General features: G+C 35.8%; 1 protein-coding gene across 7 annotated transcripts in view; it reads left to right on the top strand.

Moving 5' to 3' along the window:
• The window catches only part of ANKIB1 (ankyrin repeat and IBR domain containing 1), a 270,873-nt gene that overhangs the window by 154,850 nt on the left and 91,693 nt on the right, over positions 1 to 24,330 (top strand). For all 7 annotated transcript variants that reach the window (XM_058424746.1, XM_058424751.1, XM_058424755.1 and 4 more), the window contains 2 exons: positions 7,935 to 8,213; positions 21,034 to 21,331. In XM_058424746.1, the coding sequence (XP_058280729.1) occupies positions 8,026 to 8,213; positions 21,034 to 21,331 (486 nt within the window). In that variant the 5' untranslated portion in view covers positions 7,935 to 8,025. The remainder of the gene's footprint in view (positions 1 to 7,934; positions 8,214 to 21,033; positions 21,332 to 24,330) is intronic.

Below are 24,330 nucleotides of genomic sequence, written 5' to 3'. Positions count from 1 at the left end.
GGTTTCACCATGGTCTCGATCTCCTGACCTCGTGATCCGCCCGCCTCAGCCTCCCAAAGTGGTGGGATTACAAGCGTGAGCCACCGTGCCCGGCCAGAGTTTTTTTCATCTTTTTATTTTTAAGTAATTTTAGACTTACGGAAAGGTTGCAAAAATAGTACAGAGAGTTTCTGTATGCCTTTCACCCTAATGTTAACACCTTGCATAACTATAGTTATCAAAAGTAAGAAATTAACATTGGTACAGTACTACTAACTAAACTATTTACTGTGTTTAGATTTCACCAGTTTTCCATTAATGTCATTTTATCCATTTCAGAATCCAGTCTAGGGCCCTATATGGCATTTAGTTTTCATTCTCCTTAGTTTCCTTTAAACTGCGAACAGTTGTGCTGTCTTTTCTTGTTTTGATGGCCTTGACAACTAGCCAGTTATTTGTAGAACATCTCTCAACTTGAGTTTCTGTGATATTTTCTCATATTAGGTTGATGTTATAAATTTTTTCACAAGAGTACTCCAGAACTTACGTGCCTTTTTTAGTGCATCAGGTTGGGGTACAGGATGTCAGTAGGTTACAGGTAGTGTTTCCTGGTCAGAGTATATCTCCTGTGCTTCTCCACTGTGAATTACTGTTTTTTACATTCTAATTATGAAATATCTTGGGGGAGATGCTTTGAGTCCATGCAAATATCATGTTTCTTCTCAAACTTCTGTCCACAAATTTTAAAATTCATCTATCTAGTGCAGTAAGGCAAGAAAAATAAATTGAAGACATGAAAATATAAAAGGACAAAAAAGGCCAGGCGTGGTGGCTCACGCCTGTAATCCCAGCACTTTGGGAGGCTGGGGTGGGCAGATCATGAGGTCAAGAGATCGAGACCATTCTGGCTAACATGGTGAAACCCCATCTCTACCAAAAATACAAAAAAATTAGCCAGGTGTGGCGGCATGTGCCTGTAGTCACAGCTACTCGGGAGGCTGAGGCAGGAGAATGGCCAGAACCTGGGAAGTGGAGCTTGCAGTGAGCTGAGATTGTGCCACTGCACTCCAGTCTGGGCGACAGAGCAAGACTCTGTCTCAAAAAAAAAAAAAAAAAACTGCCACCATTCATGGATAATACAAATCTACTTTAGACAATCCCAAAAAATCCATGAAAAAAAAAACAACCTAGAACTAATAAGTGAATTTATCACATTTGCAGAATACGGGGCCAATATACAAATTCAGTTGTATTTCTATATTCTAGATATGAACACTTGGTATTTGACATTTTCTAAAGCACCATTCATAATAGCACCCCCAAAAAAGAGATACTTAGGTATAAATCTGACAAATATGTGTACCATTTGTATGATGCAAACTACAAAACTCTCATTGAAAATCAATTACAGAAGACATAAATAGAAATCCCATGTTCATGGATTAGGAAACTTAATATTGTTAAAATGTTTGTTCTCCCAGTAATCAGGACAATATAGTATTCACAGTCAATTGGCTTTTTACGAAGATACAAAGGGAACTCAATGCAGAAAGGACAATCTTTTCAACAAACGGTGCTGGAACTATTGGATGTCTATATGCAAAATACCTTATATACAAATTTGCTCAAAGTGAAATATTTGCAAATTACATTTCTAACAAAGGACTTTTTGTAGCATCTATGTGGATCTCAAATTCAATAATATTTCATCTTAAAAATGGGCGAAAGATTTATTTAAACAGACACTTCACAAATCAAGGTGTATGCATGGCAAATAAGCATGAAAGCATGTTCAACATCATTCATCATTAGGGAAATGAAAATGAAAACCATTGTACAGTACTACTACACATCCATTATAATGGCTACCAAAAAAGAAAAAAAAAAATCTCACTAACTAGAAACTGACAATTCCAAATGCTGACCAGGGTTCAGAATAACTCTGAATGCTCTGAATCCTGGTACATTTGCTCTGAAAACCAATTTGGTGGTTTCTTATAAAGTTAAACATATGACTTAGTACATATCCCAGCAGTTCCACTCTTGGATATTTGCTCGAGAAATTAAAACTTAGGTTCATTTAAAGCCTATATATGAATGTTATGGCAGCCTTAATAATAATTGCCCCAACTGGAAACAACCAAGTTGTCCTTCAGTAAGTGAATGATTAAACAAGTAGTGGTATACCCATACAGTGGAATACTATTCAGTAATAATAAGGGTTGAACTATTGATTTATATATCAACATGGATAAATCTTAAGTGCATTTTGCTTTGAATGTTAAGCAAGAGCTAAGAAAGATCAAGCTCAAAAACCTGCACACAGAATAAATCAAAGCCTTACAGTGTTCATCTGTGTATCCCCACTGACACAAACTCCATAAATGTAGTGATTTTTATCCATTTGTTCATTTGTATTTGTTGACTGAAGAAAGTAGATATTAATACTGCTGGTTTACAGTTGAGGAAACATCTCAAAGAGGTTAAGTTACTTGGTAAACTAGATAACAAGCTGACTCCTACCACACTGCTCCTCACCATCACATTTCTGGCTGCTACTTTTGGCTTAGCATAGTTTCAAAATTAGTCCGTGGTTCTAAACTCTGACATGCATTATAATCAGCTGGGAAGCTTTTAAATTTCCCACTCTGGCCTCGTCCCCCTTAAGACCAGTTGAAATCATCTCCTCAGGTGATTCTGATGCACAGGGACAAAATTACCATTGGTCAATAAATGCATGTTGACTAGGGGAATGAACAGGTTGAGAGCTTAGTATTTTATTTGTCCACATGCTTTTTGTCCACTGACTTTTCTTTTTTCTGCTGTCTTGTTTTCTTTCTTTACCTTATCCTTTGAAAGTTAAGTCTGGCTCTATCACCCAGGCTGGAGTTGGGTAGCACTATCTCGGCTCACTGCAACTTCCGCCTCCTGGGCTCAAGCCATTCTTCCACCTCAGCCTCTCAAGTAGCTGGGACTACAGAGGCACACCACCACACCTGGTTAATTTTTGTATTTTTTGTAGAGACAGAGTTTCACCATGTTGGCCGGGCTGGTCTTGAACTCCTGGGCTCAAGCGATCCTCCTGCCTCAGCCTCCCAAAGTTCTGGAATTACAGACGTAAGCCACTGTGCCCAGCCCATCCTCTCCTTTTCTTGAAGTATTATTACAGTAACCATTAGAGCATTTCTTTGGAATTTGAGCTTTCTGGAACCTTAGAAACTCATCTGTTTGATTTCAACCTGGAGTGGGATGGGGTTGTGTTGGGACCTGCTGCCTGAATGAACTTCCTGCCTGTTTCTCTACTGGCTAAAGCATTTAGTTGTAGATTTAAGGTTGTTGTTATCAGTAGTGCAGATAATTGCAGAAGACTAAATTGAGTATGTGTATGAAAGTGTGTGTGTGTGTCTGTGTGTGTGTGTGTGTGTGTGTGTGTGTGTGTATGTATGTATGTATTGGGACCTGCTGCCTGAATGAACTTTATGCTTGTTTCTCTACTGGCTAAAGAGTTTAGTTGTAGATTTAAGGTTGTTATTATCAATAGTGCAGATAACTGCAGAAGACTGAATTGAGTATGAGTGTGTGTGTGTGTGTGACCTATATCCAGTTAAAATTAAGAATAGGAATCAGTTATATACTTTTATATAGTTACTATTTTTACTAAAAATACTTTTACGGGAATAGTTGAATTAGGATTTGGTTATTTATTTGTGAAGAACTTTATCTTCTGTAAAAGATTTCTGGGAGTAGTTTGTTAATTTAAGTACCGTTGAGTTTTTGTTACAGATTATTAACCTATGAATGGTGCAGTTGGGAGACAGATTTGAAGCTAGAATTATACACTTATTTGTGGGAGTTGAAAGTTAAAATAATTGAAGCTATGGAGATAGAAAGTAGAAGAATGGTTACCAGAGGCTGGGAAGGGTTGTTGCAGGGTGAGGGGGAACTGGGGATGGTTGATGGGTACAAAAAAAAAATAGAAAGAATGACTAAGATCTTGCTATCACAGTAGAGTGATTATAGAATTTATTGTACATTTTAAAATAACTAGAAGAATATAATTGGGTTGGGTGCAGTGACTCACACCTGTAATCTCAGCACTTTGGGAGGCCGAGGTGGGCAGATCACCTGAAGTCAGTAGTTCGAGACCAGCCTGGCCAAAATGGCGAAACCCCGCCTCTACTAAAAATACAAAAATTAGAAGGTTGTGGTGGCATATGCCTGTAGTTCCAGCTACTCGGGAGTCTGAGGCATGAGAATCGCTTGAACTTGGGGGGCGGAGGTTGCAGTGAGCTGAGATCATATTGCTCCACTCCAATTTGGGCAACAGAGCGAGATCCCGTCTCAAAAAAAAAAAAAAAAAAAAAAAAAAGTATAATTGGTTTGTTTGTAACACAAGGACAAATGCTTGAGGTGGTGGATACCCCATTTACCCTGGTGTGATTATTATGCATTGCATGCCTGTTTCAAAATATCTCATGTACTCCCTAAATATATACACCTACTATGTATCCATGAAAGTAAAAATTTTAAAAAAGAAAGCTAGAGTTACAAAGACATTCACAATTAAAAGTTAACCAGAAACTAAGTAAAGCTTTCTGGAGTCCATCAACAGGCTATATTTTTCTTTTTTCTTTTCTTTTTTTTTTTTTTTGAGACAGAGTCTCACACTGTGGCCTGGGCTGGAGCGCAGTGGTGTGATCTCGGCTCACTGCAAGCTCCGCCTCGCAGGTTCAACTGATTCTCCTGCCACAGCCTCCTGAGTAGCTGGTATTACAGGTGCCTGCCACCACGCCCGGCTAATTTTTTTGTATTTTTAGTAGAGACGGTGTTTCATTTTGTTGGCCAGGCTGGTCTTGAACGCCTGACCTCATGGTCTACCTGCCTCAGGCTCCCAAAGTGCTGGGATTACAGGCGTAAGCTACCACGCCCGACCCAGGCTACATTTTTCTTCTTCTCGTTAAATACTTATTAAGTGCTGTGCGTTACTACTCAAAGATGATGAAACCTTGCCCAGGTTTTCCTGTAAAGAATTGGAAGCCCAAAATAAGGAATTGTTTTTGCCTCTTTGGTACTCCAGTGCTTGCCTCATGAAGCTCTATACATAGACATATTTTGGAGTTCCAGAAATATTACTTAAGGTTTTGATTCAAATAAAGAGGGAACAATCACCTCAGGCAATAATAGCTGTGGCTAGGGAAAAGCAAAAGGATACATGTGGCAAATTTCTAGGCAAGGTTTGTGAAGATAAATCTGAGGGGAATTGAGCTGTGACCGTTTAGATGATGCATTTCTTAGTGACTTTCAGGCTCATCGATCAAAATTTTAAAATGAAACAGATATGAAAATAACTGAAAGCCACAAAATGACTTCTCAATGCCATTATCCTTTTCAACAGAGTAACAGTAATATTTAATGCACATTTAGAGTATTATTGATTTTTTTTAAAAACTTGTTGCTTTAAATGAGTACCCCATGATAACATTACTTTCTTAGATATTTCTTTTTTTTACTTCTTAGATACAAATTATTTTTCTTATAGAATATTTCACTAAAGTAGTAATGTAAATCTCAGAAAATGTGCTATTTATTAATCTAATCCAGAACTTTGAAAATGTTTATAATTTGAGTTGTATTCTATCAAGGACCAAGACAACTGAAAGTTTCCAAATAGTAGCTGTAGTATATTGTGTATAGTATGGGAGAGAAGGATTTGCTCCTCTTTTTCAAGATGAAACAATAAAAGTATAATATTTTAGGCTAAAGGTTTAGCAACCCTCTGAAAAAATTAAGTAAAAAACTATGTCATATGATCCAATTAATGTATACATGTTTATGTTGTGTATATGCATACCTATTTTATACACACAAACACACATATACACATTTAAATAGGGTGGTTATGTATCAAAATGCTACCAGTGGTTTTCTTGCAGTAAACCATGAGGTAAACCATGAGCTTTTAAATTCTTTCCCTTTGTTCATATATTCAAAATGTTCTACTGTATGTATATATTTGCATATTTAAAATAAAAAAATCAATAATAACCCTTAAAAAGCCCAAATGGTGACCTCATTACATATAGTAGTGGGCCAGAAAATGTGCTGCTATATAGTAAGTAGGTAGTTAATGCCTACTTCCAGAATAGGCTTGGCAGACATCTTACCCTGATATTTAGCTGCAGGGCTCCAGAAGCCTTTTATACAGTGGTGTCTGCACATTGAAAATCACATAAAGAGCTTAAATACCCATGCCTGGGTGCTTCCCCTAGAGACTCTGATTTTTGTTATGAGATGTAGTTTGGTCAATAGGACTCTGAAGTTCCCCGGGTTATTATAATATACAGCCAAGGTTGAGAACTACCCTATACAAAGCCTGTGTTGAGCACTGTGCATATTATTTTCACCTGTGTTTGTTGTTGTTATTGATGTTGTTTGTTTTAAGATGAGATCTGGCTATGTTTCCCAAACTGGTTTCAAACTCCTGGGTTCAAGTGATCCTCCTGCCTCACCCTCCCGAGTAACTGGGATTATAGGCACGTGCCACCACACCCTTCACCTGTTTTTTAAAGCTATGTTTTAGTGTCCAGCCTCCCACTGAATTAATAGAGTAACATGAAAGACTGTTGTATTCTCTGCCTCTAAGTTTTCCTCCCTCTATTCTATCTTCTACATCGTCACAATAATTTTCTAAGGCATGAAATAATTATATCATTGCCCTGCATAAAAGCCTTTAATTATCTGTTCTTTTCAGGTTAAAGTGTAAGTTCCTTATCTGGTCCCAACCTATTTTTTCTTTTATCTCTTGTTAGTCTAATGCTAGAGACTCTGAACTCTGTTCATACTTAACTGTTCCTTGTGTAGGCCTTTTTTTCATACCTGCCTTTGCATATGCTGTTTTCTTGGTCACTAATTTTCATCATAGCTCAAGAATAGATCCAGAAACAACGTTTATTGGAATAGAATGAAACTAGCATTTATTGGACTCATTAACTGAGGACTGTAGTAGGTACTTTAAGTAACTCTTACAATCCTCAAAGCCATACCTAAGAAATGGTCATTTTCCATGCTGTACAGATGGGAATCTGAGGCTTTTAGGGGATGAATAACTTGCTTAAAATTACATAACTAGTTGTAGGCAAATATGGTATTTTGAACTTCATGTCCAGTGTTTGTTTTTATGACCTTCCCCCACCCACTTCACATTGCTTCAGTAGTAAATAAATTAGCAATCACATTGCCCATGTGATGATTATCATAACCTCTTTCCAGACATAGTATGCATAAACATTTGATGTTTTCAGACTTAAATTCTGTATAGCAGAAAGAAATAAATTTAATGGTCCTAAATGGTAGAATAATCACTGTATTGTTCTGTGTATAATCAGTTTTAGTACTTTTCTGTGATGATCTGAGTATCATTGAATTGTGTATTCCCGTATGTTTACATTTTAAGTCTTTTCTGTGATGTCCTTATAAAGTACTGAGCAGTTTCACTTTTCCTTTACTGCATTTTAACGCCTCTTCTGCAGTTCTTGTTTGGGCAAAATTTACTGCATTTTTCACTATCCCACAAATTGGCTGAGTAAGATTTATACATAATTTATACAGAAATTTAAGTGTTTTCAACCTTAAAATTCAGTCAAGCTCATTTTCTGCCATGTGAAGAGGAAAATTGAAAAGTTATATATGGAGATAATTTTTGTAATCCAAAGGACAGCCTGTGAAACCTTAACAGTCTCTGTGTGGGAAAGTGTTACAGTTTAACAAGAAGTTAATTTGGACAGTGTTAAAAATTTGAGATTTTTTTGGCTGTTAAGATAAATTTGGTAAAATGTAATACAGTTGGTTCCCTTATCGATGATTCCCAGATTTTTTTTTAGTGTTCCTAATTGTGTTATTGTTTCTTTTGTGATTATTGTTTTACAATCTAATTTGAATAACTTTTCCTTCATTAGAATGTAAAAGATGTTGCAGAAGTGTTCCAGAAGTGGCTGAAGATAGAAGGAAAAAAGTGCCACTGCCTATCAGAAAAAAACAAAACAAAACATGGGAAATACAACCACCAAATTCCGTAAAGCACTCATCAATGGTGATGAAAACCTGGCCTGCCAAATATATGAAAACAATCCTCAGCTAAAAGAATCTCTTGATCCAAATACATCTTATGGGGAGCCCTACCAGCACAATACTCCATTACATTATGCTGCTAGACATGGAATGAATAAAATATTAGGGTAAGTATTACTATAAACTAATTGGTATTAGGGTATTACCGTAAACTAATTGGTAACAAAGTGGTGAAAAAAAAGGAACTATGATTTTTTAAAATACGGACATATACAGACATGATATATATACAAACATGTACATGTAATATGGTCTTGTAGTGAATTAAACTTCTAAAACCAAATATACCTAAATATTTGATATGATTTTCTTTATTATGATTTAGTAAAATTTTCTTTATTATATCTGAATTAGTCCAAAGCTTTTAATAGTGAGGTTGGTTCATGTGTTCTTGTTGCTATATTTTGATCCTCAATATGTTTCATAGTATGAATTCTGGATAATAATGTATTTAATTTACAACATTTCAATTCTAGAACAGTAGTTGTCAGCTGTCAAAAAAATGCAGGGAATGGTGCCAAAGGCAAAGTTCCAAACTCTGATTAGCTATTTTTAGTTAAAAAATGGATGCATTTGCCTTTTCTAGTCATGATCAGTTTGAATTTCCTTTCTTTTAATGGGATTCAGTTACTTGAAAAGATGTTTCTAAAATCCAAACATTTTCTTAAAACTGAAAATACTAAGAAACTTTAAAAAATACCTATTCAACGAGAAAGCTTTAGTGACATAGCAAATCTATATGAAGAGTCTTACCTAATCACATGGGAATTACATTTGATATTTACTAGCTTATAAAATAAAGGGAACAAATAATAGACCAATAGTTACAAAGCAAGGTTAATTTTTTTAGAAGTAGATTATGCAGGTATAGAAGTCTGATGCTAGAAGAGAAAGGAAAAAAATGCTTATTTTCTTATGCATTGAAATATAATTCTAGAACTAGTATTCAGAGCTCTTTGGAACTTGGAAAAAAAAACTTAACGTTCAGCCTTTTTCCTATTTCTTCCGTGTACAAATTATTGTTCCAATTAAGCTGCTTTTTTTGCTATCTCCAAAACATTCCATGAGGGTTCTGTCTGCCATGTCCATGCTGTTCTCTTGGCCAGGAGTATCCCTCTCTTTCTCACTCCTCTCCCTTTTCCCTTTCTTACCTAATTTTTTTTTTAATAGAAACAGGGTCTTGCTCTGTCACTCAGGCTGGAGTATAGTGGTGTGATCATAATTTGCTGTAACCTCATACTTCTAGACTCAAGCTATCCTCCTACCTCAGCTTCCCAATTAGCTAGGACTACAGGCCTGGGCCACCACAGCCAGCTGGTATTTTGTGTATTTTTTGTAGAGCTGGAATCTTGCTGTGTTGCCCCGTCTAGTCTTGTACTCCTAGCCTCAAGCCATCCTCTCACTTGGCCTCCCAAAGGGTCTTTTTATCTAAATTTTGCTCTTCAAGATCCTGTGTGTGCCACATCTATCTACTTAGGTTGTCATAACCCATAGGACCTCTCTCTTTTTAAAAAAACTTTTATGGCTCTTTATCATTTGTTTGTTTGCCTCACATATTTGCTGTACATTATCTATTATGTTTTACAATTTTGTATAGCTTCTCTCTGCCTACCTATATTAATAACTTTTCTAAAGGTATCTTCTTTGTACTTCTAGCATCTAGCATAGTATTTTACACAGAGTAAATAGAAGTTCTATAAAATCATTACACAAAGAAATATTTTTAATATCAGAATTTTTGAATGAGAAAAATTTCATAAATAATTCAGATCATCCAGGCCTATGACTTAATTAGGTTTATCTTGATTTTTATAGATATTTCTCTTACCTCATTTTTTTGCTTTTATCTTTCATTTTTATTTCTCTAAAAATAGATACTTAGAAGCCACCTCCAGCTTAGCTTGTTTGAAATTTTATATTTTGCCTTCCAAAACTGGGTCTTCCCCATGTTAATGACACCAGCATATTATGCTGATATAATAATGGCAAATGTTTATTGAGGGCTTACTGTTTAATAGAGCTATTAACAGTGCTGTACATGCTTTATCTGAATCCTCATTACAATTTTATGAGGTAGTTTATTGTCTGTATTTTATAGGTGAGAAAACTGAAGCACAGTAAGGTCTCACAACTTGTAACTGGCGAAGCTTGTTGCCCAGGTAGACGACTGTAAGCTTTGGGCTCTTAACCACTGTACTGACAGCCTCTTATTTCAATAGTCATATCAGCTTATGTGTCAGGACTGCCTGTCACTTATTAGCAAAACAAATTACTTTGTCACTCTGGACTGCGTTTTCTTATCTGTATAATGTATATTTACCTCACAGAACTTGTAGGACAATTAAACAGTTAATGTGTTACATGTCTATTATGCTGCCTAATATACAATGTACACTTGCTAATGTTTATTATTTCTCACTGCTATAATCCTTAATATCTTTAAATCATCCTTGATTTACTCTTCTCCTTTACCACCATGCTACTAAGTTCACTAAGTCTTACTCTTGGATTTACTTCTTTCCATTTCTTTTGCCCTAAACTTATTTCACTCTTAATCATCCCCTGCTCCTAATACGTAAAAGTATCTGGCATCTAAATGGTTTTTTTTACAAGTCTCTTCTTATAGTCTAATGTCCAGATTAATTTTACTAAAGCATAGCCTTTCAGTGTTCTTTCTGTCTTGAGAAGATTATAATACCTTGTTTATTACATTATATTCTATTTGGCTTCCAAAACTCTCTTTACTTCTGGCTTCATTCTACTCAGCCTATTCTCTTGTTACTTTCTAGCACGATCTTGCCATTCAAACTGGTTGATTGACTTCCCTCTTGCTTTTCCCACTTTTAAGAATGCCACCCACTTAGCTTCATTCCAGTTGTTTCTGGATTCTCAAATGGCTTCTCTCTTCTCTAATTACCTGTCCTTGAAGTCCTAACTCAGTTTCTGCCTTCTTTGTGAATTCATCCCCAACTACTCTGACCTGCAGTATTCTTTCTGTTCTCTGAAATTCCTACAATACATTTAAAATCATATTATTATTATTATTATTACTAAACTCATCTCTACTAGAATTAGTAAATATTATAAATACAGTGCTAGACACCTAGTTTGTTCTCAATAGATTGTGGATTACTAATCTATTAAGGCTTTTTAACATGACCTTTTTGTTTTGTTTTGCTTATTTAAGTTGAACATTTTAAGTGAAATTATAAAACTGTTGATATATTACAAAACTAATATTGGATACTTCAGTAATATTTAATATCAAATATATGTGATTAATTAAAACTTATTTATAATACCAATATAAAATGTATTTAAATATTATTATTACTAAGGTAATGTGTATATTTTAACATAAAAGAAACCAAGTGGTAAAATACTTTTTAACCTCTTATAGTAGAGTTTACAAATATATTTTATATAAGTGGAAAACATTACATAAGAAAGTCATTTAGTCCAGTGATTCTTAAAATGTGTTCTGAGGACTCCTGGATCCAGAGACTCTTTCAAAGGGTACATGAAGTCAAAACTATTTTTATAGTTATACCAAGATGTTATTTGCCTTTTATACTGTGTTGGCATTTGCAGCGGCAGTGCAAAAAATAGAGGATAAAACTTCTGGCACCTTTGAGATGAATGAAGGTAGTTGCACCAAACTGTATTAGTAATCATTGTATTCATCACTGTTAGGCACTTGCAGTTAAAAAAAAAAAAAAAAGCAGTTTCCCCTAAAAAAATCCTCAATTAAAGCAGTAAAATTAATCTTAATTAATCTCCACCCTTAAGTAACACATCTTTTTAATATTCTGTGACAACTTCATAGTATGCATAAAGCGTTTCTGCTACATACCAAAATATGACGATGGCTCTGAGGAAGCGCATCTGTGCTGTTGTTTGAGTTGTGAGTTGAACTGCGTACTTTTTTTTTTTTTTTGAGATGGAATCTTGCTCTGTAGCCCAGGCTGGAGTACAGTGGCGCAATCTCGGCTCACTGCAAGCTCTGCCTCCCGGGTTCAGGCCATTCTCCTGCCTCAGCCTCCCGAGTAGCTGGGACTACAGGTGCCCGCCACCACGCCCGGCTCATTTTTTGTACTTTTAGTAGAAAGAGTGTTTCACCGTGTTAGCCAGGATGGTCTCGATCTCCTGACCTCATGATCCGCCCGCCTCGGCCTCCCGAAGTGCTAGGATTACAGGCGTGAGCCACCACGCCCGGCCACTTTTTTAATGGAACAGCATTTTACAACTAGCAACAACAAGAAAACAGTGGTTGTTTAGACTTGGGTACTTAGCCAACATTTTCTTGAAAATGAATTGAGTCTGTCAATTCAGGGAATGCTACTGCCAGTTATTTGTTGCTAATGATAAAATTTGAGCTGTCAAGTGATTATTAAAATCCAGAAAAACTTGTATTCACTACCTTCAGCTCAACAACTTCTCAACACAGACTTTTCTGATAAGATTGACGATGATAGCTTTTTATATTGTTTAATGAAATGTGACATCTGGAAGATCTGCGTAACTCAGCGAATCTGTTTTTGAGAAGATCAGTGTATGATTTTTTAAAATTATGTATGGGTGAAAGATATATTCAAAATGTAAGATAGACCAATGGACTTTAATGTAACAGTATAAAAAGGTCATTGATATCATTTCAGATACTACATTGCAACTAATCTTTAAGAAATTACCAATGTTGAATTTTTGGTATAGTATCAAATATGAATATTCACTATTATCTGAGACAGATATTTAAAAACATTTCTCCCTTTCCTAACTATATAAAGGCTGGATTTTCTTTATTTAAACCAAAACAATACAACAGATGCAATCCCGTGAAAATCCAGCGGTCTTCCATTTGTAGATTTGTAAACATGTAAAACAATGCTGCTCTTTTCACTTAATTTTTTAAAATATAGTTATTTTTATTTAAAAATGTTATTAATATATAATGGGTTTATTTTTAAAATTAATGTATAACCCATATAAACAAAAACTCTTAGGAACCTACAGTTATTTTATTTTATTTTTTTGTCTGAGACAGGGTCTTGCTCAGTCTGCTCAGGGTCTTGCTCAGGTCCAGCCCAGGCTGGAGTGCAGTGGCACAATCACAGCTCACTGCAGCCTCGACCTCAGGCTCAAGAATTTTCCTGCCTCAGCCTCCCAAGTAGCTGGGACTACAGGCATGTGCCACTATGTCTGGCCAATTTTTTTTTTAAATTTTTTGTAGAGATGGGATTTTGCCATGTTGGCAGACAGATCTTGAACTCCTGAGCTCAAGCAGTCCACCCTTCGTCGGCCTCCCAAAGTGTGGGGACTTACAGGAATGAGCCATCACACCTGGCCAGTAATTTTTAAAATCGTATAAGGGTCTTGTTAACCTAAAATATTATAAAAACTACTGATCTGGTTCCTCCAAGCAGAAATATGTCTGTCTGTCCCTGTCATGTGGTTATCATTCTATTGAATGCGTAAAGACCTACAGGAAATATGATTGTATATTCTCTTTTACTTACCAGTTTGGGTTACTTTTATGATACTTAACTTTATACTTACGTTCTTACAACTTCTACCGAAAGTCTTTGGATATTTTCTTTTTTCTTTTCTGGTTTGAAGGACAATGGTTCATAATTTTTTAATTAAAGCTTTTAACATATTAAGCTAGAAACAGAAATTACCTTATTGTTCCCATTTCCTGAGAATAAACAACCCTAATTCTTGAATCATGTATTCTTTTGTCTTTGGAAATTTATTTAGATAATCAGAGAGAATCACAAATCAATTTTTTTCCAGGTTTATTTAGGTATAGTTGACAAATAAAAATTGTATATATTTAAGGTATACAATGTGATGTTTTAATATGTATGTATACATTGTGAACTGATTATGACAGTCAAGCTACTTAACATATTAATCTCCTCAGATAGTTTTTCTGTGTGGTGAAAATACTTAAATTATACTTTTGTAGCAAATTTCAAGTGTATAATATATAATTATTAACTATAGTTACCATGCTGTTTATTAGGTCTCCAGAACCTAATTCATCTTCTAACTGAAAATTTGTACCCTTTGGCAAACATCTCCCCATTTTCTTTACCCCTGACCCTGGTTAACCACCATTCTAGCCTCTGTTCCTGAGTTCAACTTTTAAAAATTCTGCATGTAAGTGAGGTCTTGCACTCATTTGTCTTTCTGTGTATAGTGCATTTCACTTAGCAAAATGTCCTCCAGTTTCATCTATGTCGAAAATGGCAGGATTTCCTTCTTTTTTAAGACTGAATAATATTCCATTGTATATATACCACATATTCTTTATCCATTCTCCCATTGATGGATATTTAGGTTGTTTCTGTATCTTATCTATTACAAATAATGCTGTAGTGAACATGGGAGTACCGATATCTCTTCTGAGTTTGTGATTTTATTTCCTTGGATATATACCCAGAAGTAAGATTCCTGGATCATATGGTAGTTCTGTTTTTAATGTTTTACATAACTTCCGTACTGTTTTCCATAATGGTTGTACCAATTTACATTTCCATGAGCAGTGTACCAGGGTTTTCCCTTCTTTCCACATTTTTGCCATCACTTACCTTTTGTTTTTTTGATAATTGCCATGCAAACAGGTATAAGGTGATATTTCACTGTGATTTTGATTTGCATTTCCGTGGTTATTGGTGATGTTGAAAATTTTTTATATGAGTGTTGGTCATTTGTATATCTTGTTTGGAAAATCATCTATTTAGGTCCTTTGCCCATTTTTTAATTGAGTTATTTGTTTTGTGCTATTGCGTTTTATGAGTTCTTTATATAGTTTTTATTCTATTTTTCAGGTGTATGGTTTGCAAATATATTCTCCAGTTCTACAGGTTGCCTTTTCATTTTGCCAGATTATTATTTTAAATGATTAATTGATTTTGGAATAAGAAATTAATTCTTTTATACTTTTATATCATGTCAAATAAGGATAAATAGCATTTACTCATCAGCATTACGTAAAATAACTTTTATTTAATTATTTTTGTTTTAGGCAGGTTAAAATGTTGTGCTATATTTAATCCTACTTTACTTTCTCACAAGTTGATGACTATCACTTTCCCATGCTGCCTTATATAATCCGGGATGCCTTTCTGAGACTTCAGTGTAGACTCTAGCTGAGCTTAGCTAGATTCCTTTTTTCTTTTCTTTTGAGATGCAGTCTCACTCTGTCACCCAGGCTAGAGTGCAGTGGTGTGATCTTGGCTCATTGCAACCTCTGCCACCCAGGTTCAAGCAGTGCTCCTGCCCCAGCCTCCCGAGTAGCTGGGATTACAGGTGCATGCCACCACCCCGGGCTAATTTTTGTATTTTTAGTAGAGATGGAGTTTCACCATGTTGGCCAGGCTGGTCTGGAACTCCTAACCTCAAGTGATCCACTCACCTCAGCCTCCCAAAGTGTTGGGATTACAGGCGTGAGCCACTGCATCCGGCCTAGATTCCTAATATATGACATATATATGTAGGCAAAGGTAGATATTCCTAGTCACGGACCTTTTAGCTATAAAGTAAAGCACCCATTTGGAATAAGACCTTGATTTTTTTCCCATTTCCTTTAGCTATGTGGTATCTGCAATAGCAGGCATCACTTTCTTCCTTTCTTAGGTAGAATAATATGGTAATAGATGCACCTTTGCATCTCTCTCTCTCTCTCTGAATCCACATGCTGTGTGTTTATATTATATCACATCACAATCACACTGCCTCTTTTATGGGAAACTAAATCTATACTCATAGCTACTGCTTAATGTATAAAAAAGCCATGGACTTGGAGTCAGTGTGTTCTAATTTGGATATATAATTCATTAGTTGTATCTTCTACAAAACAGCCTGTTTTGCTTATTTGGAAATAAAAGGGGCTTGTCTTTGGGTATAAATAAAATAGAAAATATTTATTAGAGCCTGTCTTTATTAGAGCACATGTTAATATCAAAGTCTGTAGCTTTGAGGATTAGTTAAGATAGAGTTTCCAGTTATTGATTTCTATTTTTTGACTGTTTTATATTTTAGGAGCTAAGTTCTTTTCAATAAATTGAAATACAGGTCTCCTCTACCAACCCCCCTTATCTTGCATGCAAACCCCGTAGGGCAGGGACTTTATCTGTTTTCTTTACAATATCCCTAACTTTTAGAATAGTACCTAGCAAATAATGAGTGCTCAATTAATGTTGCATGAAAGAGGATATTTCAAAGGAACTGAAGGTTTAAGTATATATGACTGGTGGAATAAAAAGAGTTATTGCAAGAAATTGAGGCTCTGAGAGAAAAGACAGTTACTTCAGAGAGAGTTCACTTGAGTATGAGTGCAAGAGAAAGGCCCGTAAGATTTAAGAATATGGAATGGGGTCAGATGAGAAGTCATATAGGATGATAGAGCATTAAGAATTATCACAGAAGTGACACAAATTGAGCATCTCTTATTCAAAATGAGTGAGACTAGATTGTTTCAGATTTTGGATTTCTTTGGATTTTGAATATTTGCATTACAGTTACCTAGTTGAGCATCCCACATGCAAAAATTTGAAATCTAAATGCTCAAATGAGCATTTTCTTTGAGAGTCACATTGGCACTCAAAACATTTCAGATCTTGGAGCATTTCAGATTTCTGAATTAGGAATACTCAATCTATAGTAGAAGCCCTTTGAGGGAAACCCGTGATTCTGCCACTACTGCCTGTCATTTGGGTTCTGGTCATACTTCCCAATTTACAAAGTGTATTCACATAAACCATTGAAAAAGAAATGGCTTTCAGAGTGGATGGACTCTCTGAAAGAAGACAATGTGTGTGGAGAAGAACATGGAGGTCAAGAACTGAAACTTGCTTCCAGTAATGGGGTAGGAAGTAGAGCCATCATCATGGGTAAAAGAGAAGTTGTTGTACTGAAAAAAATTAAGAGGATTATTGAAAAAGTGTGATTACGGAAGCCAAGGTAATAGAAAGGTCAGGAGGTAAGTGAAGCAGTAGGTAATTTAAAGTTTAGAACAAAAATTAAGGACAATGATGAATTAGTTAGCTCTTAGGAAATTCCTGGTTACATGAGAGAGTGAAACTTCCATGTAGTGATAAGAATAGGGTCATACCGAAGTGGAGAATGAATGTAGAAGAAATAGAGGTAACAGCTATAAACTGGCTGCTTGAGAATTAACAGTGAAAGAATCTAGAAAAAAACACGTGGCTCCTGGATGGGTTATTAGGGTCACGTGAAAGGGATGGATTTTTTCCCCAGGTTAATGTTTTCCGTACCCCACCTTCCTGTTAATTATCTCCTATCCCTGTTCCAGAATTAACTTCATATGCAAGTAGTTAAAAAAAATCCATAACTGCTAATATAGTTACAGAAAGGGGTCTAAAACATACATATCGATTTTATACTCATTATTCCATGTATACATTTATGTAAATTTAGGAAGAGTCTCCTTTGAATTTAAACAGATGAATCAATAAAATTAGAATATTCAATTTTATAAATAGTTTTAGCGTAAAATATTTATGCAGATATGCTACTGTGTCTAATCATTTGAGACTCTTTCTTGAGTAAATATGTATAAAGAAGTTATTTTAATACTTTTACTTCAGAATAATACACTCTGTGTGTTTGGTTTGATTAATGAACCCGGCAGATTGGCAAGAGAGTGTCTCACTCTCTTCTCTATATGGGGAGGATCTAGAGATATTTAATACTAGAGAGAGCGAGATTGGTCCTTCCATATCAACTGACATTCTCTCAATTTACATTAAATTTCTTTGTGATAAGAACCTGAACTCTCCTGAGCAAACTAAGAGAATAACTGATATATTGGAAATGGGGATAAGAAAGGCTAGATAAATGTGTTTGTATAAGGTATTTACAGAATCAGAATTAGCTTTAATAATTTCTTAATTAAATTTTTAAGAAAATGAAATCTTTTTTTGTCAATCATGCCTGGTAGAAGAGATATTAATCTTGAATACATTTTAGAGTATGGTTTTAATTTTGGCTATCCACTATAATTCAATCATAAATACAAGGAAATATGATTGGGAATTTTAGTATCAGCAGTTGAATAGTGAAAATGTATATTTTAACTATTAAGCAACATTATGGCTGTATTAAAAAAATTACCCATATTCTTGCCTCCCCTAAGCAAATGTTAGAATTATTCCATGTTCCCTTCTAGTTTTTGTCCATATATATTTAGAAGATTGAGAAGGGAAAGGGAATTCTATTCTTATATTTCCACTTAGCTATAACACTCGTGGATAGACTTTAATGACTATAATTTTCTATTGTATATCAGATTTACGTTTCCCATTTCTATTATTAAACGCTTAAGTGATTTCCAGATTTTTCTGTTCAAAGTAACACTGTATTGATTTTCATTGTTTCTATAAATTTTTATGTATTTCCCTTAAGATGAACTCTCAGGAGTAGTTTTACTCAGTCAAAGGATGTGGATCATATATTAGTTGTTATGAGCTATTATGTAACTTGCCCAAGGTGACACAGCTAGAAAGTGACAGAAGTAGGATTAGAACCTAGCAGTCTGGGACCACGTTCTTAACCAATGTACTGCACTGCTGGCTCAAGAGATCCCCAATCCCATGTCACTGATCTAGGTCATGAAAGTTTAATATGCATCCAATTCATTTATCAAAATTATGGCATGAATTTGCTGTGTGTGTGACACTGTGTTGGGGAGTCAAGAAAGAACAGAATATAGGCCCTGCCTTAAAAGCCTATAAACTGTTTGGGAGAAGGGAACAGATAGGTAAAAAAGTATGATAAAATGTAATGAGTTGTATAATTAGGATGCTATATGAAGACAAAGAAAAGAGTGGCAAACTGAACTGTGGGGGGGAGCCTAGTGTAAAGAGGCTTCTAAGTAGTGTTGGGTTTGCTTAAGTGGCCTGAATCAGTTCCTAGGAAACCAAATTGAGCAAGTATTGGAGTGTACTGCCGGCATCAGAACACCATAAAGGCTACATGGAGCTGTAGAGAAAATAAGCATGTAGAGAAAACCTGAGCAAACTTTACTAAAACTTGGAACCTGGACTAAAAAATGAGCTTTGGAAATTAAATTATGGCTGAATAGAGGTTGAGGACTCCAGAGAGATTTACTGCCTGTGAGATACGTATTTACATTTGAAGGGAGTGAGGAGTGGATGATCCTCGAGACCATGAAAGTATTCCCTAAGTTGTAAAACCGAGAGGTGCTAGTCTTATCTTTCCCCTAGGAAAATTTGTTTTTGCTCAGGGATGGATTCTTCCTCCCACCCACCACCCCACTCCAGCCCACCCCACCCTCTGGTCTCCAAGAGGGGAGGAGGTCTGTTAATACAAGCCTTCCTCTATAACATCCCAGATTGATATTTTTAGGGTTCCTTGCTGAGTTAATTTCCTGTTGCTGCTGTCACAAAGTGCCACAAATTAGTGGCTTAAAACAACACAAATCTTACAGTTCTGGAATTCAGAAGACTATAATGGCTCCACTGAACTACCCTAGGTGTTGGCAGGGCTGCATTCCTTTTGGAGGCTCCAGGGTAGAATCCCTTCCCTTGCTTTTTCTAGCTCAACTATTAATCCTGTGACTCATTTTAGGAGCTAGGCACAACTCTTAGATCTGGGTTTGGCAGTAGTAAAGGCAACTCACCTAGACCTATCTTTGAGATAAACACTCACCGTGGAATTAGATCTCAGTCTTCTAGATCTAACCACAGCTCCCCTCAGAAAGTATTATACTGTGTGCTGTGGTCTGAACGGGGCATTGGAGGGTAATTAGATCATGAGGTTGGAGCCCTCAGGAATGGGAGTAGTGCACAGTGACATGGTGGGAGTAGCTGCCCCTCCCACCATGTGAGAGAACACGAGAAGGCCTCTATGAGGAATGAGCCCCTACCAGACACTGAATCACCTGGCACCTTAATCTTGGACTTACCAGCATCCACAACTGTGAGAAATAAGTGTTTCTTGTTTATAAGCCATTCAGTTTATGATATTTTTGTAATAGCTCAAGCAGATTAAGACACTGTGTAGGCTGGGCGCGGTGGCTCACGCCTGTAATCCCAGCACTTTGGGAGGCTGAGGTGGGTGGATCACGAGGTCAGGAGATCGAGACCATCCTGGCTAACACGGTGAAACCCCGTCTCTACTAAAAATACAAAAAATTAGCCAAGCGTGTTGGCGGGCGCCTGTAGTCCCAGCTACTGGGGAGGCTGAGGCAGGAGAATGTTGGGAACCCGGGAGGCGGAGCTTGCAGTGAGCAGAGATCGCGCCACTGCACTCCAGCCTGGAAGACAGTGAGACTCCGTCTCAAAAAAAAAAAAAAAAAGACACTGTGTAAATATATGCCTTATTATTTCAAAGGTTAGCTGATAACCTTGGTGGAGAAAATTTTCACTAGATTTAGTCTCAGGCTTACGTATTACTTTCTGTCCTTAAATTAGTTGCCACTAATATAGTAGTTGTTGTCACTATTAAATAACTATGTATGCAACAAATAGATCAGAGCAATAAAGGAAGAATTAAAAATTAGTGTGGAATGCTTAATACACCCTTAGGCATCTATATAATTGACATTAATCTGTAAATTACCACTGTTTTCTTTTCCTGTCCATTCCTCACCCCTTGTATTTCTCATCTTCCTTTTTTCTTCCTTTTCGTTTCCTTTCCCTCCCTTTTAATTAGCAAGTAGTATAAAGATATTTACATTTATTTTTCTTAGTATTGTTATTCTAGAATAGAGTTTTTTAAAACTAAGAATTAGTCATTCAAGCTGTTGTAAACCAGACCCTCAGTATAAATTGGATTATCAGCTTAGAATTTATCTTTTAAATGTGTTATCTTCAATGTATTTCAAGGTAGAAAATAAGCAATTTTCATCCTTTACTTTTCCCTTCCTTTCCATTTTAGGACTTTTCTTGGTAGAGATGGAAATCCAAATAAACGGAATGTGCACAATGAAACATCTATGCATTTGTTGTGTATGGGACCTCAAATTATGATATCTGAAGGAGCCCTTCATCCTCGCTTGGCACGCCCCACAGAAGATGATTTCAGAAGAGCAGATTGTCTGCAGATGATCTTAAAATGGAAAGGAGCAAAACTTGACCAGGGTGAATATGAGAGAGCAGCTATTGATGCTGTTGATAACAAAAAAAACACACCCTTGCACTATGCTGCTGCCTCAGGGATGAAAGCCTGTGTAGAGGTAAAACTTTTTTTTTTTTTTTTAAATATTCTGCATTGTAAAATTTGTATCCAGGTAATATGTAACTGTCAGTTTTTTTTGTTTTTTTTTTTGATTTAGTAATTTGGTGATTTTTTTTCTCTTTTGTCTTCTAAAAGACCCTTTTAAATAAAGGGCCTCTTTTTTTTTTTGAGACAGAGTCTTGCTCTGTTGCCAGGCTGGAGTGCAGTGGCGTGATCTTGGCTCACTGCAACCTCTGCCTCCCGGGTTCAAGAGATTCTCCTGCCTCAGCCTCCCCAGTAGCTGGGACTACAGGCACGCACCACCACGCCCAGCTAATTTTTGTATTTTTAGTAGAGACGGGGTTTCACCATGTTGGCCAGGATAGTCTCAATCTCTTGACCTCATGATCCGCCTGCCTCAGCCTGCCAGAGTGCTGGGATTACAGGCAGGAGTCACTGCAACGGGCCAACGGCCTCTTTTAAATAAAGTTATTTCATTGTTTTAGGGAGGGAGAAAGCCCCACAGGTGAACAATCACTTTTCTAATACAGTGGAGTCAAGAGCAATTAAAAATTTGTTAATCTCTTAAGATATTGGTCATCAATTAAGCACTATCATATTTAGAGTCATAGTTATAGTAGAGATATATTCTGCTTTTTTGCTGATTTTTTTGGTCACCAATTTATAAAATTTATACATGTTGAGTATAGCAAATTTTTGGCAAATGGAACCTATAGTTTATGTAGAATTGATGAGCTCACTAAGCAATGGATAAATATTAACGAATACATTTATTGGAGTCTTTTTAAAATCACTTGGAATTTTAAAATGTGTATTTTTCTGTTTAATTTGCGTTAAAGTGCTCCTGAATACATACTGTATTATATTGTAATTTTTCCATATATATTTCATGTATAAATATATAACATTATTCATATCTACAAAATATTTAACAACAAATTAGATAAAATCACGCATATAATATGAGATCTTAACTAAGTTAAGAAATCATTATATAGTATCATCACTACTATACATAGAATAGGTTTTTCTCAACTACCAACATTCATATCCATCCTTACATATCTCATAGAAGTTCTTTTGCATAGATGTATTTAAGTATGTGTGAGGAGCATATTAGACTGGATTACAGAGTATCTTTATTACTAAAAGTATATACCTTTATTGGAAAAGCAATTATCATAATCAGATTAAAATATATATCTGAAAATTTCTTGTTTCCTTAATGTTGTTCATGTATACTTTAGACTTCTAAGTAGATCAATATACCAAAAATATGAATGTTCATTTTCTTATATTAAAAGATTACCATCACTTATATTATTTCTTCAGTATATCTGAAGTGTCAGTTCTTTCATTTCTAATATGCTTGTGATCTTATCTTTTGTTTACTGCTAATATTTGTGATACTTGCTAATCTTTTAGAGTCTTTGTCATTTCATTGAGTTTGTGTAACCTCTACCCACTAGTTAGTTAGTGATGGTCATTAACTTGAAACTATTTTTCAAGCAATACTTTTTTGTTTGTTTGTTGTTTTAAGAGACAAGGTCTCTCTATGTTGTCCAGGCTGGTCTCAAACTCTTGGGATTAAGTGATCTCCCTGCCTCATCTTCTGGACTAGCTAGGACTACAGGCACACACATGCCACCAAGCCTGGCTGCAATGTTTTCTAACATTGATCCACTGTAGTGGAAGAATCTCCTAGGATTTGGAGGGTAGGCGACTAATAGCAGAATTCCTGAGGCTTTTTACACAAGCTTCTCTGTACATTGTCCTGTGTTTACCTATTGTGGAAGAATTCCTGCTATAATGACTCACCATTATTGATGGGACTGCATCATATTTCTCAAATGGACTGGAGTAGAAAGTAGATTTTTCTGGATAGTAGCAATAATGCTCTTAAATATTTTAAATAGGCTGGGCACGGTGGCTCACACCTGTAATTCCAGCACTTTGGGAGGCTGAGGTGGGCAGATCACAAGGTCAGAGGTTCGAGACCAGCCTGGCCAATATGGTGAAACCCCATCTCTACTAAAAATACAAAAATTAGCCAGGCGTGGTGGCAGGCACCTGTAGTCCCAGCTGCTTGGGAGGCTGAGGCAGGAGAATCGCCTGAACATGGGAGGCAGAGGTTGCAGTGAGTCAAGATGGTGCCACTGCACTCCAGCCTAGGCAACAGAGTGAGACTCTGTCTCAAAATATATATATATATATATGTATATAAATTAAATGCTTTAATATCTTGCTTCCAACTTTTCTGTATAAGCATTGCTTTAGTAGTTGTTGATTTTGAAGTATGTTGACAATGACATACTTATTAAATTTTTCAAAAAATTGAGAGTGTTGTTTTTACCAGTGTTATTTTTTGCTCAGTGAAAGAAATTAGTGCCAGGTTTATACTGTACTATCTGGCAGGCGTGACAATTTGCCTGATATGTATGTGTGAGCATGTAAATGTGTGTGTGTGCTTTAACTGTTTGACCTATCAGCATATCACGTCACATAAACCACATCATTTGATGATTGTTTTCATTTTCTGTATTTAGAAGAGCTCTTTGACTTAATGTTAAATATAAAACATTCTAAAAGGAGCCCTATAAATACCTTACATTTATTCTAGTTTTTATAACATTTCAGCATATTTTATTCAGATAAAGCTTATCTTTGACCTCTTATATATACTTGATTATATATACTCTTGTCCAGCCTTAGGCCCTTAATGATTTTTTATTATGCATACTGCTAATTAAACTAGAAGAGTTTCTCAGGGAAGCATATATTAACTATCTCCAGAAGCCTTATTTTGTTTTCTTGTACAAGTGCATACAATAAATACAGTTGTCACTTGGTATCCAAGAGAGATTTGTTCCAGGACTCTCTGCAGATACGAAAATCCACAGATGCTCAAATCTCTTATAGAAAATGGCACAGTATTTGCATATAACCTACACACATCCTCCTTATACTTTAAATTGTCTCTAGATTGTGTATAATACC

Source organism: Hylobates moloch, unplaced genomic scaffold, assembly GCF_009828535.3.
Source record: "Hylobates moloch isolate HMO894 unplaced genomic scaffold, HMol_V3 SCAFFOLD_1, whole genome shotgun sequence".
Lineage (NCBI taxonomy): Eukaryota > Metazoa > Chordata > Mammalia > Primates > Hylobatidae > Hylobates > Hylobates moloch.
This window is presented reverse-complemented; position numbering and strand designations above follow the sequence as displayed.